At 41.7% G+C, this 18,728-nt stretch overlaps 1 protein-coding gene across 1 annotated transcript in view; it reads left to right on the forward strand.

The window, feature by feature from the left end:
* The window catches only part of LOC108698278, a 34,589-nt gene that overhangs the window by 3,784 nt on the left and 12,077 nt on the right, over window positions 1-18,728 (forward strand). Inside the window, exons 2-3 of the mRNA XM_018229644.2 lie at window positions 11,295-11,396; window positions 12,194-12,303. Of these exons, the coding sequence (XP_018085133.1) occupies window positions 12,231-12,303 (73 nt within the window). The 5' untranslated portion in view covers window positions 11,295-11,396; window positions 12,194-12,230. The remainder of the gene's footprint in view (window positions 1-11,294; window positions 11,397-12,193; window positions 12,304-18,728) is intronic.

The raw sequence follows: 18,728 nt of genomic DNA on the forward strand, positions 1-18,728 counted from the left end.
GGATGCTCACCTTTGTTGTTTCTGGTTTCAGGTTAAGATAAGCTGCAGGTAGTGTTCTGATCCAATATATTGGGTCCAATAGAGCCATTTTTTAATCAAATTTCCTGTTTCTTTTTCTGTTGTAAGCCTCATCATCTCAAATCTGTGGACTTCTGATACCTTATTAAACCAATATTTAATTAACGGAGGAGGGGGTCTATTTGTGATCCCACTTAGGTGGAAGCAAATAGACCCCCCCGTTTAGCAGTGTCTAATAGTACAGGTGTCAATGGGGCTCATTTATCAAGATTGCTGCAAATTTGCCCATGGGCAGTAACCCATGGCAACCAATCAGATTGCTGCATTCATTGTTCAACTTGCAGCTGGTTTCAAAAAGCTAATCACTGATTGGTTGCTTTAGGTAACTGCCCATGGGCAAATTTGCTCAGTGTTGATAAATGAGCCCCAATGACTTTTTATATGTTGAGCAAGGGAGTTGTTAGAGAGGATCATCTTTAACATCAGTCCCTGTAATCTGTAAAATGATATTCCGTATTGTGTACCAATATGGCTTTAGAATGGGGCAGCTCCAGAAAATATGTGGCAGAGTCCCTTGGCTTGTTTTACATCTCTAGCATAGAGGAAAAACCGTCCTGTAGATTTTAGCTAGCTTGGTGGGATATCTATAGCATTTTGTATATAGTTTATAGTTTAATTCCTGCATTTTTGTACACGGAGATGAGGTATGCATCAATCGAGTGATCTTTTCCCATCTATCCGGGTTTATGGTAATGGCTAAGTCAGTTTCCCATTTTGTTTTGAAGTATTTAGCTGGGTATGGTAAGAGTTCTGTGATATTTCTCTACAAAAGGGAGATTGCTTTTGCTGGTGCTTTGTCTGTAGACCATATTTGTTCTATTTCTGTGGGTTCTTGTCTCTGTGTTTGTGCAGTAAATATTGAGGTGATGAAGTGCCTGACCTGGCGATATTTAAACCTGAAAACCTTAAACCTAAGATTTCTTGATCAATAATTATTTCTTCTATTGGTTTTAATTGGTTCCCAGAGTAAAAAAAACTTGCGCCTGAGTGTAGCCGTCATTGCCAGCCTTTGTAATTGGGGGTTATTTACCCATTTGCCCGTTTTGACGAGTGCATCCCAGATTTCTAGGGTGTATCTCATCTTATTGTCTGTTTTGTCTCTATATATTCTGCTCGTGGGTGGTAGCCATAAGCTGGCCCAGAGTGGCGTCACCATAGATTCTTGTTCTAATCCACATTTTGTACTGTCTGTGGAAAGACCAGTCTAGGCATCTAGTCAAGAGGGCAGCTTTGTGATAGTTTTCCCAATTTGGAAGGCCTAGGCCTCCATGCTTTTCAGGAGCTGAGAGCTTTTTGCGTGCAATTTTAGAATTTTTATTCATCCACATGTATTTACTAGCTAAAATATTTAGTGATCAGAACATTAATTGGGGGGGGGGGTATGGGATTGTTTGGGATAGGTATATCTATCTAAGATATAGCAGGTTTAGACCAGTTTTGTAAATCCCGGGAGATAGCTTGTAGCAGGTCCTTATAGTTTTGCTCTACTGTTTGTCTGGGATCAGGAAAGATCTTAATTCCTAGATATGTAAAATATGTGCGTGCAGGTTTAATAGGGAAATTTTGTAGAATATCCATAAAGTCTTTGTGTGGGTGTGATATGTTAAAGGCCACTGATTTCGATAAGTTGATTTTGAAGTTGCTGTATCTATTATAATTTTGAAGCTCTAGTAAAAAATTTGGGAGGGGAATTCTAGGGTTTTTTCACAAAGAATAATAGGTTGTCCGCGAATGCAGCTATTTTATGTTCCTACGTTAAATCCACCGATATCTGGGTTTGCCCTAACTTTATTGAGGAGAGGTCGCCGTTTATCTTTAATTTAGCTGTTGGGTTAGTGTATAGGTTGGATATCCAATTTATCATATTAGGACCCAAATTGATTTCCTGCAGTGTAGCTGTGAGGAAGCCCCAGTCTACTCTGTCGAAAGCTTTCTCTGCGTCTGTGGACAACATTACATGTGGGGTGCCTGAGTTTTTGGCGTATTGGATTATGAACAATCTTTTGGTATCGCTACCCAAAACAAATCCGACCTGTTCGGGATCAGATAGGATAGTATTTGATTTAGTCTTGTGGCCAGAACTTTGGCATATAATTTTGTGTCCTTGTTGGTAGTGATATGGGTCTAAAGTTACTTGGGTCTAATGGGTCTTTTACCTTTTTTGTGTATTAATGTAACATGGGCCTCTAGTGCTTCTTTAGGGAAAGTGTTTCCTGTTATTATGGAATTGAACGCTGTAAGTAGATGGGGGGTGAGATAGTTTTCTAGTTCTTTATAGTAGGAAATAGTAAAGCCATCAGGACCAGGGGCTTTGAGTGATTTAGTAGTTTTGAGTACCAATGAAATTTCTTCCTTCGAGATCAGGGAATCTAGTACTGCTCATACTTCAGAGGTGATTCTTGGAATATTAATTAGCGCTACAAATGTAGCTTCTGCAAGCCTGTAGCTTCTCCTCAGATGTGAGGCTCTGTAAGAGGGTTTGGGGTAGTTGGTATAGTTGTATGTAAAACTTCTGCTATGTCTGCTGTGTTGGTTACTAAGTGGCCTTCTGATCTGCGTTATGTGGTTGCGTAGTTGTTTTTTCTTGAGCATGGCTGCTAGTAATCGTCCACATTTATTGCCATGTTCAAAAAAATGTTTTATTAATTTCTATGGCTCTGCTTGAGTAAAGAGAATATGTGTCTCGGAGCTCCTTTCTCGCTAGAGTGAGAGCATCAAAAATGTGTGCAAGCTTCGATTGTTTGTGTTGAGCTTCTAAAGTGCAGATTTTGGAAATTAAATCTTTGAATGCAGTGTTCCTTTCTGCTTTCTTTATGGCACCTATTTTAATGAGTTCACCTCGTATTACACACTTGTGTTCTAGCCAAAGTGTCCACGAGCTCTTATTTCTTTCTTAATCTGTTGATCGTGTAACTGGGAGTCATTAAGTCTCCAATGGGGGGAACCGTGTACATTTTGTGTATGTATTAGGGCACAGGTTACTGGGTCGTGGTTTGACCATGAGATTATGGGGTATATTTATCAAAGAGTGAAGTTAATAGTGAAGTTCCGACACTAGAGTGAAATTCCGCCACTTCCCATTCATTTCTATGGGGTTTTTAAAGGCGTATTTATCAAAGGGTGAAATTTCACTTTCACCCATTGATAAATAGGCCTTTCAAAATCCCATAGAAATGAATGGAGAGCTACGGAATTTCACTCTAGTGGCGGAACTTCATTCTTTGATAAATTTACCCCTAAATCTATATTGGCATCTTTTAGTAGTGTCACATCTAAGTGTCGGTAAGGATGTAGTCAAGCCTACAGTATACACTATGTGCTTGAGAGTAATATGTGTAATCTTTCATTGTGGGGTTGATAAGGCGCCATGTGTCTATCAGGGTGTGAGCTCTAAGTTGTTTTTTTAAAGGTGTCTAATTTTCTATGGGGTATGCTGGAGTATCCTGAGGAGGTGTCTACTAATGGTTTCATCGCAAACCACCGCCAATTATAAGTGTGCCTTGTTCGAATTCTGAAAGGGCCTGTAGTGTGCCTGTTATGGCTTTGTGTCGTTCTGTGGGTGGTAAGTAGACTGAGGCAAAGGTGTAAGTTACGTTATTAATCTTTACTTTTAGAGAAGAGAGTAGAGAATTTTTTACAACAATCCGAGAAAAACAATAACCATACAACAGGCGTGATGTACCCTAGAGGCACGCCTGTGGTCAACCCTTTGGCTATCCCTTGGAGAGACAGGAGTATGGAGACTCGGGATCCAGGTGTACCATCCTCAACCTGAGCTTTACCCTTATAGCTATTACTCGGCCTTATTTAAAGTGGGGTCTTCCCCTTGACCCATCTACCCTGTTAAACCATGATAAGCAGAAGTATATTACACAAGAACATCTGTAGTCCCAGTTGGGCTTCTAGTCCAGCATTTATCATCTTAGAAATTTAGAGGAGTGAGGAGAGGGGAAAGAAGAGAAAGGAAAAAAAGGGGGGGAAGAGGGGAGGCGATTATTTTCGGCAGACGACTTAATCTCCCCAAATCTGCCCGTGTGCTAAAGCCCTAATAGTGTCTCAAATAGTGCTAAGTAGAGAAAGTTTCTGTAAAACCATTATCTAGTATTCGGGCTTTAGCAGTCCATTTTCGAATTCAATCAAAGGATTTTTGTCCATATGGGGACTGTCCCGGTCTTTATAGATCCATTATTATGGAGTGGGTAATTTCTTTATGATGATTACCGTGATTATTCCGTTCTTTCTAGGGTACTTGCAGGTGTGAGCTTGTGCCATTTTTTTTTGCCATTGTGCTGTATCCAAAGTGTCCAGAAAATCTCCGCAGTAGGCTAGGTCTCTCAATTCTTTGTGGTCCATTGGTGGCAGGCCTATATGCTCACAGGCCTCCAACTTATCCGGTTCTTAAAGGTTGAAGGGAAAAGCCCGTCTGTATGCGACTAAGATAGTGGTTAAGGGTCTCCGTGCCCTTCGTTGTTGTATTGTTAGCCATGTGAGTCGCAAAACACCATATGTTTTCGTAGCATATATATTTATGGTGATCATTGACCCAGTGCGTCATTTTGTCGTGTGCCTGCTAAGCGGAGCACGCTGAGCCGGTCGGGCTGGGGCTTGGAGCCGTGATATCCGCCATCTTGGATTGGTGAGCTTCTGCGTGGGCGCTGGATTTCTTGCCCAAAAAGGGAGACGGTGCTTTGTGCAGTAGTTTGGAATATTGCTCACCCTTTTTGAGGTGTTTCCCCATTTCATTTGAGCTTTTAAGGCCTTGTTTCATGCTTTGCAGCTGGCTCAGGTTGGGAGCACTGGAGAAGTGTGTCCTCTACACCTCGATTTTTTTTCTTAGTTTAATAAACCCTATCATATAGGCTATCACTGTGTCACCCTGTAAACTTTTTTATGCCCTAGGACCCTCCAGAAAACCTGATAGCCAGGCCTCACTCTTACAACGATTAGATGGAGACACTGGCAATTGGCAAAAATATAGGCATTGGATGAATATACGAAATCGTGAATGTAATTTCCCCCCAACAAGTGAACTCCTTTAATCTCTTATAGGAAACAAAATGATATTTTGTATACACTTGCTCTGAATTTTTGTTTAAAGTATACACTTTAAACGAAAAGTTAGAGCAAGTGTTGAATTATGTATATTTGCTATGCTTGCTGGTGTGCTGGTGTGTGTGCAAACACCTAGTTAAGAAAGACCTTTGCTGGAAAAATACCAGCCATAAATAAGCATTCTCCCAGCTTAAAGCTGTATAAGCATTTCTTGAATATAAACCAAATAAAGGAGGGGACACTTGCAGGGTTGGACTGGGCCAGCAGGACACCAGGAAAAACCTGATGGGCCCCACGGCCCAGGTCTGATCCCCACCTGCTCTCCACCATTGCCCCACCTGCTGCCTTCCCTCCATCGATTGGGGCAAACGTTTGCCCCAATCGATGGAGGGAGGGCAGCGTGGGAGCAATGGTGGAGGGCAGGTGGGGGATCAGGCCTGGGCCGTGGGGGCCCATTGGGTATTCCCACACTTTGCTATCATTATCTGTTTTAAAATTGCCTTTAAGAACCAAAGGAAGGTGTTGGGTGGACGGGAAGGTGTTGGGTGGGCGGGCAGGTGGCCCCAGAGGGGGTGTTGAGGTCTCTGGGTTAGCAGCCCCAGTGTGCCTTGCACACCCAAGTCCGACCCTGGGCACTTCAAAGACCAAATTGTAGAAACACTCACCAAGTAGAAAACTTGGTCCAGGTGCACCAGACCCAGACCCTCAGCATAGGGAACGGCAACCTTAGGATACTAAATGCGTATGGTGGATGAAGATGCTGACTATTTTGATGTAGCTTTGGATAAAGACTTTTTATTTTTTACTTTCGTGGCCCTTTGTGGAATCCTTTGAATGCCTGACTGCCCATGTTGCTGTTAAGCATTTCTTGACCCAACATGTGCATGGGACCAAAATGATCATCTTCACAATCAATAAATCATATCAGATAATTTAATCCTTAGTTGTTTAGAGTAATTGCAGGTAAAGTTGCTGTACCATGTTAGCCAGTAAAAATGTTACAAGGCAACCTTTTTGAAAAATAAAAAATAACAAAAGTTGTATAAAGGTGATACCTTTATTGTCTAACTAATAGTAAGCTTTCAGAACATTTTGGTTAATTTTTCAAGCTAATTACAATGAAGCTGTGGTGTTCATACAACATTCAGCTCATAGGTCAAATGACCAACAAAAAGGATGAGTATAAATTAGAGCTGAATTATTGGAGTGTAGAAACAAAGGAATTCCATATGATCTCTCTATGATCCATATCCACACATGTTGGTATTTCTGACCTGGTGCAGGCCTTTCTCAGTCCACATAATTAGCCATGAATCCAAGGTCCAGGTTTAGTCCCTTCTTCAGAGAATTAAAAGGTTCCATTAATTTGTATTCCCACACTTTTCTATCATTATCTGTTTTAAAATTGCCTTTTAGAACCAAAATTTGTAAATCCTTTATGTAGTGATGAGGGCCATTGAAATGATTTCATATTGGTGTGTCCAGTTTTTTATTGGTTACAGTGAATTGGTAATGTGTATTTCTCTTTCTCAGACTTTGTCCAGTCTCTCCTATATACAGTTCCCCTGTTATGCATTTAGTGCACTGTATTAAGTACACCACATTGGAAGAAGAACAGTTGTAGTGACCATGGATGCTGTATTCCTCTAATGTGTATGGAATTGGTATTATGCCTGATGTTAGGATGTGTGGGCAGGTTTTGCATTGTTTTTTGCCACAGGGGTATGTTCCATTTTTGGTGGGTGCAATAAGGCACTTCTTGTTATTGGTGACTTTAGGTTGGGAGGCTGTATGAATGCTAGGAGTAGTGGGTCTGGGAATATGCTTTTGAGCCTCTTATAGTGTACTGTACCTTGTAGATCTCTGGCTATTTTTCTGAGGGTCCTTATCATAAGGACAAGAGGCTCAAAAGTATATTCCCAGACCCATCATAGGAAATCATTTCAATGGCCCTCATCACTCCATTAACGGGTTGAAAAAAGACAAAGTCCATCAAGTCCAACCCCTCCAAATAAAAACCCAGCATCCATACACACATCCATACACACACCCCTCCCTACTTTCACACAAATTATATATACCATAACTATACTAACTATAGAGTTTAGTATCACAATAGCCTTTGATATTATGTCTGTCCAAAAAATCATACAAGCCATTCTTAAAGGCATTAACTGAATCAGCCATCACAACATCACCTGGCAGTGCATTCCACAACCTCACTGTCCTGACTGTGAAGAACCCCCTACGTTGCTTCAAATGAAAGTTCTTTTCTTCTAGTCTGAAGGGGTGGCCTCTGGTACAGTGATCCTCTTTATGGGTAAAAGGTCCCCTGCTATTTGTCTATAATGTCCTCTAATGTACTTGTAAATTGTAATCATGTCCCCTCGCAAGTGCCTTTTTTCCAGAGAATACAACCCCAACCTTGACAGTCTACCCTCATAATTTAAGTCTTCCACACCTAACCAGTTTAGCTGCACGTCTCTGCACTCTCTCCAGCTCATTTATATCCCTCTTAAAGGAAAACTATACCCCCCAAACAATGTAGGTCTCTATTAAAAGATACTGAGTAAAACAGCTCATGTATAAATGAACCATTATCATAATAATATACTTTTTTAGTAGTATGTGCCATTGGGTAATCATAAATAGAAAATTGCCATTTTAAAAAATAAGGGCCGCCCCCCGGGATCGTACGATTCACTGTGCACACATACAAACCACATGTAAGGTCACATGAGCCAATTAACAGACAGAGTTCTGCCTTTTGCTTCCTCACTTCTTCCTGTTACAGTTAGTGTTGTAGTATTTCTGGTCAGGTGATCTCTGAGGCAGCACAGATAGAGTCACGAAATGGTGGTTCAAGGCAAGAGATGTAAAAGGGCAATATTTTTGTAAATATATATTCCAGTTTGGTAAGATTCTTTAATATGTCATTCAATTTTGATCTGTTGCTTAAGTATTCATTTTGGGGGTATAGTTTTCCTTTAAGGACTGGAGTCCAAAACTGCACTGCATACTCCAGATGAGGCCTTACCAGGGACCTATAAAGAGGCATAATTATGTTTTCATCCCTTGAGTTAATGCCCTTTTTCATGCAAGACAGAACTTTATTTGCTTTAGTAGCCACAGAATGACACTGCCCAGAATTAGACAACTTGTTATCTACAAAAACCCCTAGATCCTTCTCATTTAAGGAAACTCTCAACACACTACCATTTAGTGTATAACTTGTATTTATATTATTTTTGCCAAAGTGCATAACCTTGCATTTATCAACATTGAACCTCATTTTCCAGTTTGCTGCCCAGTTCTTCAACTTAGACAAACAACTCTGCAAAGTGGCAGCATCCTGCATGGAACCTATAGTTCTGCACAATTTAGTATCATCTGCAAAAATAGAAACAGTACTTTCAATGCCCACCTCCAGGTCATTAATAAACAAGTTGAAAAGCAAGGGACCTAGTACAGAGCCCTTTGGTACTCCACTTACAACACTGGTCCAATTAGAAAATTTTCAATTTACCACCACATAAAACCATGCTGGCATACACTCATAGTATCATTTGCTATAAAGTCCAGTATCTTATCCTTTAATAACCCTTCAAAAAGCTTTCCTACTACTGACGTCAGAATAACTGGCCTATAATTTTGAGGCTGAGAACGGGATCCTTTTTTGAATAGAGATTAGCAATTTGCCAGTCTCTCGGCACTTTGCCAGACCTCAATGAATCCTGAAAAATTAAGTAAAGAGGTTTAGCAATAGCTCACTAAGTACCCTGGGATGAATACCATCTGGCCCTGGACCTTTGTTTATCTTAACATGTTCTAGTCTCTTTTGAATTTCCTCATGTGTGGAACCATGCAACATTAGTTGTATTACTAGAATTGGGACTATTAAGAAGGAAACCTTCAATAACTGTTTCCTGATTTGTGTAGACAGACGAAAAATATGAATTCAGAATCTGTGCTTTTATTTTGTTTTCATCAACCAGCTGACCCCCCTCTGAAACTAAAGGTCCCACCCCTTCCTGCTTCATTTTTTTACTATTAACATATTTAAAAAATAATTTTGGATTCTTTTTACTGCTTGCTGCAATATCCTTTTCCATATCAATTTTAGCTTGTAACTTATAAATGATTTGGTTGTCCCAGCTAACTTGAAAGCCTTAAAAGCACACCTTTTCTTACCCACCTCAACACCAACACTTCTATTGAACCAAAAAAGTTTTGCTTTGCAACGACGTTCCTTGCTTACAAGGGGAATATACTGACATGTATATTTATTAAGCAGCATTTTAAAGACTTCCCATTTTTGTTCTGTGTTTAACCCTGTGAAAAGCATTTCCCACTTAATATGTTGCAGAGATGCCCTTATACTGTCTAAGTTTGCACGTCTGAAACTTAGTGTTTTAGTTACTCCCTTATAGAATTGCTTCTGCAACAGAATCTCAAAGGACACCATGTTATGATCACTATTCCCTAAATGCTCACCCACACAAATGTTAGAGATGTGTTCAGTATTGTTAGTTATTACAAGGTCCAAAAGTGAGTTATTCCTAGTAGGTTCTTGAATGAGCTGGAATAAAAAGTTGTCATTCAGCATATTTACAAACCTACTAGCTTTTTCTGTCTTGGCAACCCCATTACCCCAGTCAATGTCTGGATAATTGAAGTCACCCATAGCAACAACTTGACCCAGCTGTGAAGCCACTTGTATCTCCAAGAGTAGCTGGGCTTCATACTCGTCACTTATACAAGATGGTTTATAGCATACACCAATGATAATTCTCTTTGTAACATTTTTGCCCAGTTAAAATCTCTACCCAGAGGGATTCTACACCCTCACCAGTGCCAGCTATTGTTATTTCTTTAGTGCATGGCTTAAATGCAGGCTTTACATACAAACACACTCCTCCACCATTTATTATCCCTCTGTCACTCCTAAAAAGGTGTAACCATTTAAATTCACAGTCCAGTCACACCAGGTCTCAGTGATACCAATTATATCATCATTCTTAGAGCATGCAATTAATTCTAGGTCTCCCATGTTACCTGACAAACTCCGTGCATTTGCCATCATACAGCAGAGGTTACTTCTTTTACTTTTGAAATTTGCATTACTAGTGGAGAATGATATGTTAAGTTAGCATTATTCTTTTTTCCTTGTAACAGAGGGACCTCCTTAACTGGTAAACTGTATGCCCCCCTCACTCCTCCCCCATGACCCCTTACTAACCCCACTGCCCCATCTACCCTAGCTTTCCCATAATGGTATAAAGGTATCACCTTTATACCACTTTTGTTATTTTTTATTTCAAAGGGGTTGCCCTGTAACATTGTTTAGAGTAAGAAATCCTGTCATTTGAGGATTTGGTTGGCGGCTGATCATTTTGCACTGATTAACTTTGTCATCTATTAATTTGCCCAAGTCAGCTTTGTGATTGGTTGGTTAGACCTGATTAGGGGTAGTGGGAGGCATAATAGAGCAAACTGTAGGATTGATTGGCTAAAAGGATCATCTATGGGACTGATCAATTTAATTATTCCTGTTACAGGAAGATACTAGTGTCAGTTATGGGATTGCTTGGTCAGACCTCTTATGAGTTCTTATGGGGTTTACTTCTTGAGTTTCTTCAATGTAAAGTCTCCTCAAAATAAAACTTTCACCCTCCACTGACTGCTGGACTATTCCTGTAGCAGGCGGCTGATAGGGTTTAATGAGGCACAGGTTTATTACTGCTGTGGGACACTGGTAGGGTCAGCTGTGGCTGCTAGGTTCTGACAAACAGCAGTCTTCCTTTACCATATTCTTGGGTGACTGGGAGCTACCATCACAATCTAAAAATTGGTTTAGCATTAGTTCTTCTCTCCCTGAAAATATTTTGAAGTCAAATAGTCCTATCACTGGGATAAGAGGTTCTGTGGGTGGTATAGTGGCTCGTATTAGTGCTATTCTATTCTAAGAATGGGTCTGAAAACTGGTTTCATTTTACAGCTCATTTTTTTTTTTACACACTCATTGTTTACAAATGATATCTGTACATGACTGGTGTGGTATATTTTGTTTCCTCTTTTAACATATTTACTGTATCTCTCAAAGGAAACTGTTATTTAAGTAACCATTTCTTCTGTTTTCTCCTTTTTGTCACTTCTTTTAACAGACCCTTCTGCTGGCCATTTGACAGAATGATCAACCCCTTGTAAAAAAAATATTCAGTGAAAGTAACTTGCAGAGCCATGTGGTCATGTACATTCTGCTTATGGTACGGATACGTGTAGAGTATTTGTTGTTTATGGCTATTTAATCATTTTATGTGGCTTAATACAATGTATTGGAGGGATTTATCACCATCGCTCTAATACAGGTACATAGTGTATATGATTCTTAATTGTTGGGCAGCACTTTGCTCTCTACCCCATAATTAGGAGAGTATTAAAGGAGAAGAAAAGTCATCCAGCACTTAGGGGTGCCAAATGTTAGGCACACCCAAGTGATTGTATTTACTTACCTGAGACCCCGGGCCAGTGCTCCTATCAGCAGAAAACTGCACCGGCCCGGGGTTATACCAGTGAGCACCACAGAGCTTCTTCTTGCTTCAAATTTCCCGGGGCAAACACATGCGCATTTGAACGAAATATCTGACTTTTTAGTTAAAGACGGAAGAGAATGGATCCATGGTGCTCACTGGTATAACCCCGGGCCGGTGCAGCTTTCTGCTGATAGGAGCATCGGCCCGGGGTTAGTCAATACAATCATTTGGGGGTGCCTAACATTTGGCAGGATGACTTTCCTTCTCCTTTAAGAGAAAGAAATCTAGTGCTCAGTAATTCCTCCAAAAAAAAAAATTCCTCCCAACCAGCATAAGAACATTACGAACCACTGTCGGATCAGAGGGGGGAACAGGACCAACAGCAGTCTTTATTACAGTAGTATGATGCAATGATGACAAATTTTTAAAGCAAGTAAAATGGAGAACCTAAAAATCAATCTTTGTTTTTTGGCTTTATAACCCTTTATAATAACCTTCATTGTTTTATCTCTGTCACTCTCTTCATATAGAGGGGAAGGTGAAATGGAAAAACTATGAAATGGCACAATGAGCAGAAACGTCTCTGTAGGTTTCTTGTATGTCTGCATATACATACTGCTGCAAGAGGAGCAAGCATGGGGTAAGTCACAAGTTTGATCGCGGGCAGGAAAATGCACATTTAGATGCGCTAATTAGTAAGTGCTACTCTTCTGCTTATAGGACCAATATAATATATCTCTCTCTCTATTGCAAATCTTTGCCTTACACCAGAGCAGATCTGCTCATATGTGTGGCATCACTATATCCAGAAGGAAACTAAGCAATTCAATTCCATTTCTGCTCCTACTTCTTAACACCATCGACTGAAAAAGTGGACCCATGACCAAATTATACAATATCTGACAATTTGGCCACTTTAAGATAGGCATTAGAACAATGCATGGCAATCTGCCTTAAAGAAGAACTGAAATTTAACAATGAAGTAGGCTAAAAATGCTACATGTTTTAGGCTCCCTTTCTAGCCCAATGCACCCCAGCCCTTTGCCAATGATGAGCTGTACATCATAAGTTGCACCAATAGCTCCTCATCATCTTCACAGCACATCCTCTGGGCTGCTGTCAATCACATGAGCTTAGGACTGACTACAAGTGTACTGTATATATAATATGCGACAATACTGGGCTGATTAGTAATGAACTCAGATTCACAATACATGGCACTAGAAACATCAGTGTATTCTGTATTAAAATTGAACAATGATCCCTGTATCATCAGCTTCTATTACAGGCAAACCTCATTTTCTGCTTTTCTGTTTCTCATGCTTTCTGCTGCTACAGTAAAAGAGTATAAAAATGCAGCATACTTAGCCATGTCAATATTTTGGCTTTAGTTCTCCTTTTAACGTTATAAAAAAGGAGATTTTGTGTACTCACCATTAAATCTCTTTCTCTTCAGTCACTTGGGGGACACAGTGACAATGGGGTACAGCTAGTACCACTATGAGACAGGACACAACACTAAAGAAAAACTGTCTCCTCCTCCACTGGCTATACCCCCAGCAGGCGGAGCCTAACTCAGTTTGTACCAAGGGAAAGTAATAACTTAAATCTCCTTTTCTCCAAGTCCGCTTGGGGGACACTGGGACAATGGGGACATACCAAACTGTCCCCTAGAATATCGGGTCGGAGAATGAGGCCTATGTGGAAGGCACCACCGTGGCTTGAAGCTACTTTCTGCCAAAGCGAGAGTCCGACACAGAAAGGTGTTGAAGTGGTAAAATTTGAAAAATTAGTGGACAGAGGTCCACGCATCTGCTTTGCACAGCACACGCTGATGTGGCCCTGAGGGAAGGATCAGTAACGAATCCATCTTACGGATGTCTTGAACTCTGTGCAGGTAGAATTTGAAGGCCCGAACTGGATCCAAGGTGTGCATTGCTGCCTCTTTCTGGTTTGCGGGTGCAGGACAGAATGTCGGAACAGTTATTTCCTGATTTAGGTGAAAGTCTGAGACCACCTTCGACAAGAAGGAAGGAACTATGCAAAGAACTACTCTGTCGTGGTAAAAAAACAGGTATGGCAATTAGCATGATAGCGCGCTGAGTTATGAAACGCACCTCGCTGAGGCAATTGCCAGGAGGAAAACTGTTTTCAAGGTGAGCCATTGAAGAGACACTGAATCTAAGAGCTCAAAAGGTGTCTTTTGTAATGCGAGTAGCACTAATGTGAGGTCCAATGGAGAAACTGGTGCGTGTATGTGGGGAGCTACGTGAGCTACCCCTTGCCTGAAGGTCTCGACATCTGGTAGTAGTGCAAGGCGTTTCTAGAAAAACACTGATAACGCTGATATTTGCGACATGAGGGAGCCTGAGGACAGCTCCATTTAGAGACCTTCCTGTAGAATTCTATAATATTAGGTAAGGATACCATTGGCCAGAGGACCAGTGGGCCCAGATGTCACTGACCCCATTGAATATCTCCCCCATATATAAGTATAGAATATTGCAATTATGTTTGATACACAGGGCCTACTACACAAGATCTAGGCTGCACAAAATCAACCCTGATGTCCCAGCAACCTGTTTGAGATGTAAGGATCTCTAATGCATATGTTTTGGTCCTGTCCAGAACTCAAAGGGTATTGGGCCACAATACAAGAGCGAATTACTAAACTTCTAGGCTTTGAACGCACTCTTGACCCCAAATGGTATATCTTGGGTATCAGGGCCGGACTGGGAGTAAAAAGCAGCCCTGGCAAAAAAAATCAAAGCAGCCCACATAGAAATGCATTCTGGTCTTTTATTTACATACGATTATATATATATATATATATATATATATATATATATATATATATATATATATATATATATATATATATATATTTTTTTTTTTTTTTATATTATAAGTCATAAACAAATGCAAAAGGAGTACATTTTAATTTCTGGGCTTGCGCTAAAGGAGAACTAATAATGCATCCTATAAGATACATACCAATGAGCATTTAAATTTATGTTTGCTTATCATTTACAGTAGGGGGTACATTATCCCTTATAATACATGAGTGATACTCAGAGTTCCCTGTATAACTCAGCCTGCAGCCTTGTGCCTTTATTTGGTCAGTGACTTCTAATATCCTTATCAAGTACAATATGGGGTACATTATCCCTTATACACAGATACTCAGAGTTCCCTGCAGCAGTTCTAGAGTTGCCAACTGGCATACCACACAGGGACTCCAGTGCCTGTCTCTGTCCTGCTAACTGTTGCTGTAACCCTGCCTTTGTACTGTATCTATCTCTTCCTTGTTCCATTAGCCCCAGCACTTCATGGCACATAGTGGCCACCAACTATTTCATACTCTTGACAGCCCACTGTCGCAAGAATTACAGAAAGAAAAGGAAAGAGGATGGATCCTTTCTGCTTTATTTTTTTTAAATTCTCACTCATAACTCTTCACACCCTTCAGCATTTAGCTTTTCTTTATTCCAGCTTTCTCTCCTTCATTCCTTATTCTGCTTCCCCATCTTCACTCCTATTTAGTTTGGCCCTTTATTTTTTATTCGATCAGCCTCTCCTCCTTTTGCTCCTATTTTTTTTTTTTCAATTGTATTTTAAAAAATGGATAATTGCATCTTACTGTGGCAGGGAGCATTACATTCAGGGCTTCAGGCTCAGCACAGGCAGACCAGCAGTCAGCATACACAATATAATCCACACCTGTCCACAGCCTCAGTAAATACTGGGCAGACGTGGACCTGCTGTCTGCTGCTCTACAGTAGTGTGTGCTGCAGCCTGACTGTACTTACTGAGCTGATGCAGGAGACAGGAGACTGAGAGGCCCTGTGTATTCGGCTTCCACACCACTCGTGCACGGCAGCGACAGCAGCAGAGAGCAGAGACGAGTGGGAGGGTTGGGGCCACAGTTGAAGCTAGGACTGAGGAGCGGGGTCCTAGAGCCCGCCAGATGCGGTGAAAAGTAAGTTCTAAATTAGTATTGCCGCGGCCCAATTAAACAAAATATAGTGCGGCCCCTCTGGCATTTGCCCGAAAAGTTACATTGCCAGTCCGGGCCTGTTGGGTATGGACCCACCTAACCAGATGACCCTTCCTGCCCAAAAAATATTATTCCAAGCACGTAGACTAATAGCACAACAGTGGAAATCTCAGCTCCCACCCCAATATGCTGACTGGGAAAAATCGGTTCAGAACATGTGTAATGTGGAACAATTAATTGCTAGAAGAAACAGTCCAGGGTTCTTCTACAAGTTGAACTTGTTTGTGAACTTGGATCTCTGTGGCCACTTTGGCGCTATTAAAATGAGAGTGGTCTGTTCTCATTGCATCTTTTTGATGATCCTGGTAAGGAGAGACAGAGTTGGGAAAGTGTAGGCCAGACAAAATCACCAGGGAGCTGTCAGAGCGTCCGCATCTAGGCCAGGGGATCCCTGTATCTGGCCAGGAAGGCTGACACCTTTCAAGTGGTGCCGGGTCGCCATGAGGTCCACTTCCGGCAAACCCCACCTTTGTATTATTTTGTGAAAGATTTCGTCTTTTAGCATCCACTCGTCCGGATCCAGTGACTGTCTGCTTAGAAAGTCTGCTTCCCAGTTCAGAATTCCTGGTATGTAGATGGCTGACTGAATGGCTTGGTGAGTTTCGGCCCATTTGAAGATGAGCTTTATTTTGTTTAGTGCTCCTCTGCTTCTTGTTCCTCCTTGATGGTTGATGTAGGCCACCGCTATGGAGTTGTCTGACTGTATCTTCACAGCCTGACCTACCAAGTCCTGCTGCCAATGTATGAGACCTAGTCAGATTGCCCGTATCTCAAGTAGGTTGATCTGTAGCTTCCTTTCTTCTGATTTCTGACCCTCGAGGACTGCTCCCGATCCGAAGAGACTTGCATCAGTTGACAGAATGCACCAGCAGGGTTCCCCTAAGTGTCTCCCTCTGGTGAGTAGATGAATCTCTTGGAGTAGAGATTTTCATCTCCAGATGGTGAGTATGTTCTACTGGAGCTCCCTGAGATAGAATTGTGCAAATGGTACTGCCTCTATGGTGGAGACCATTACTCTTAATACCTTCATGCAGAACCTGGCTGTGTGTACCGGTTTCTGCAATCACGATTTCACTATGCTTGGAGGTGAAGAACCTTCTCTCGAAAAGAGACCCTCTTTGTTTGAGTATTGGACTGCAAACCGAGGATTATCTTGAAATTGATTGGGAATCAGAGAAGACTTGTTCAGGTTCAGGACCCAGCCAAGTTCCTGTAGTTTGTTCATTGTCACCCGGAGGGACCTTTGGGCCTCCTGGAAGGATGCGCCTTGATCAGTAGATCGTCTAAATACGGTGTGATGGAAAAAAACACTGCATTGTGGATTGCTGATGTGGCTGCAGCAATTATCTTGGTGAAAACCCACAGAGCAGATGTTAAACCGAAGGGCAGACTTGGGAATTGATAGTGATTTTGGAAGGCAAATCTCAAGAATTTCTGATGCGGTGGGAAAATAGGTACATGAAGGTACGCATTCTTTATGTCGAGGGAAATAAGGAAATCGCCCGGTGACATTGCCGCTATGACTGATCGGAGGAACTCCATTTCCAATTTTCTTGGACGGAAAAAATTTGTTTAGCAAATTGAGATCCAATATGGGGCGGACTGATCCGTCCTTTTTGGGTACTTTTTGGTAAAAGATTTGAGTAGTAACCCCTGAAGCATTCCCTGTGAGGTTTAGGTGTGATTACCTCTGCAAAAATAAGACTGGAAATGACTTCCTGGAATGTTGTGTGTCTGAATGGCTTCTGAGGGAGCCTGGACATAAAGAAGCGATAAGTGATGAGAACTCTATGTGATAACCTTAAGAGATAACTTTGTGAATCCAGGAGTCTTGAATGTTTGTGAGCCACGCATTGGCAAATTGACATAGTCTCCCCCCTATTGGTATCACCCCTGGCGGTGGTGGAAGACATGCTGAGGTAGTCTAGTCCTCAGTCTTTGGGGTGTGCCTTCAGTTCTGCCAGGAAGGTCTTTGCTTGGTACCAAATTACCTCTGGATATGAAAGGCTGTCTTGGTGGAGATGACCTTGAGTTCTTGGCTTGGGAGCCACGAAAGAACTTACCCCTACGAATGGAAGAGTGTTTGGTTGAGGTAGTAAGGCACTTTTATCTCCTGTAGCCTGGATAATGATCTCGTCCAGGTCCGGTCCAAAGAGGAGCTTCCCCTTGAAGGGATTTTTTTTTTTGAGGAAAGGTCTGCTGACCATAGTTTCATCCAAAGTAATATGTGGGCCGCACTGCGAGTGCAGATGATCTACTGATAAAGTAATTTGCTTCCCTTATCTGAGAGGTCCATTGGGAGAGCTCATGACAAAGTGCCCCTGCAAGAATGGCTTTTGAGTAAGAAGTCCGACTAGGACTGGATAGCTCGACTAACCCATGCCATAGCTATAATGGGGCAAAAGGGACAAAACTCCGGATGCTGCAAAAAACTTTTCTGTAATCTCGGCCAGGAATGTATATAGCTTTAGGAAACGACGTGAATTTGGAACCGTCTCTCTGGCTTGACCCACTCTTATCGAAATATGCCCTGCTGGCAAACGTTTGCTGGATTTGGCACAAGCCAGGAATTTATTGTAGCAGAGTGTGCAGCCCTAGAAAAGAAGCTGTCATACTGTCCTTAAGACGTAGTGGAGGATATGATTTTTGTGCCAGAAGAATGGACACAGTAAAATATATGCCTACTGGACCCTTGACCTGTCACTGACCTGTGAAGTAGCAGTAGGGAGAGGGAGTCACCTAGTCCTATAGACTATAATGCAATACCCTCTTGTCCCTGTGTGGTGAGAAAAACTCCTCAGCTTTCTGGAGCACAGGCGCTAGATTCCTCAAAAGCTGAGATTAGAGCGGTGGTGTGCGGAAAATGCCTGCCAGCACTCTGCATACGCGCACAGTCACGCAATGCACTGCACTGTAAGTTTAGCCTTCCCTCCTGCTTAGTGCCAGACGTTTCTAGTACTGGACTGAAGCTCAGGTCTGACAGCTGCTACCACTAAGCAGGGGCGCTT

Source organism: Xenopus laevis, chromosome 8L (genome assembly GCF_017654675.1).
Source record: "Xenopus laevis strain J_2021 chromosome 8L, Xenopus_laevis_v10.1, whole genome shotgun sequence".
NCBI classification, from domain to species: domain Eukaryota; kingdom Metazoa; phylum Chordata; class Amphibia; order Anura; family Pipidae; genus Xenopus; species Xenopus laevis.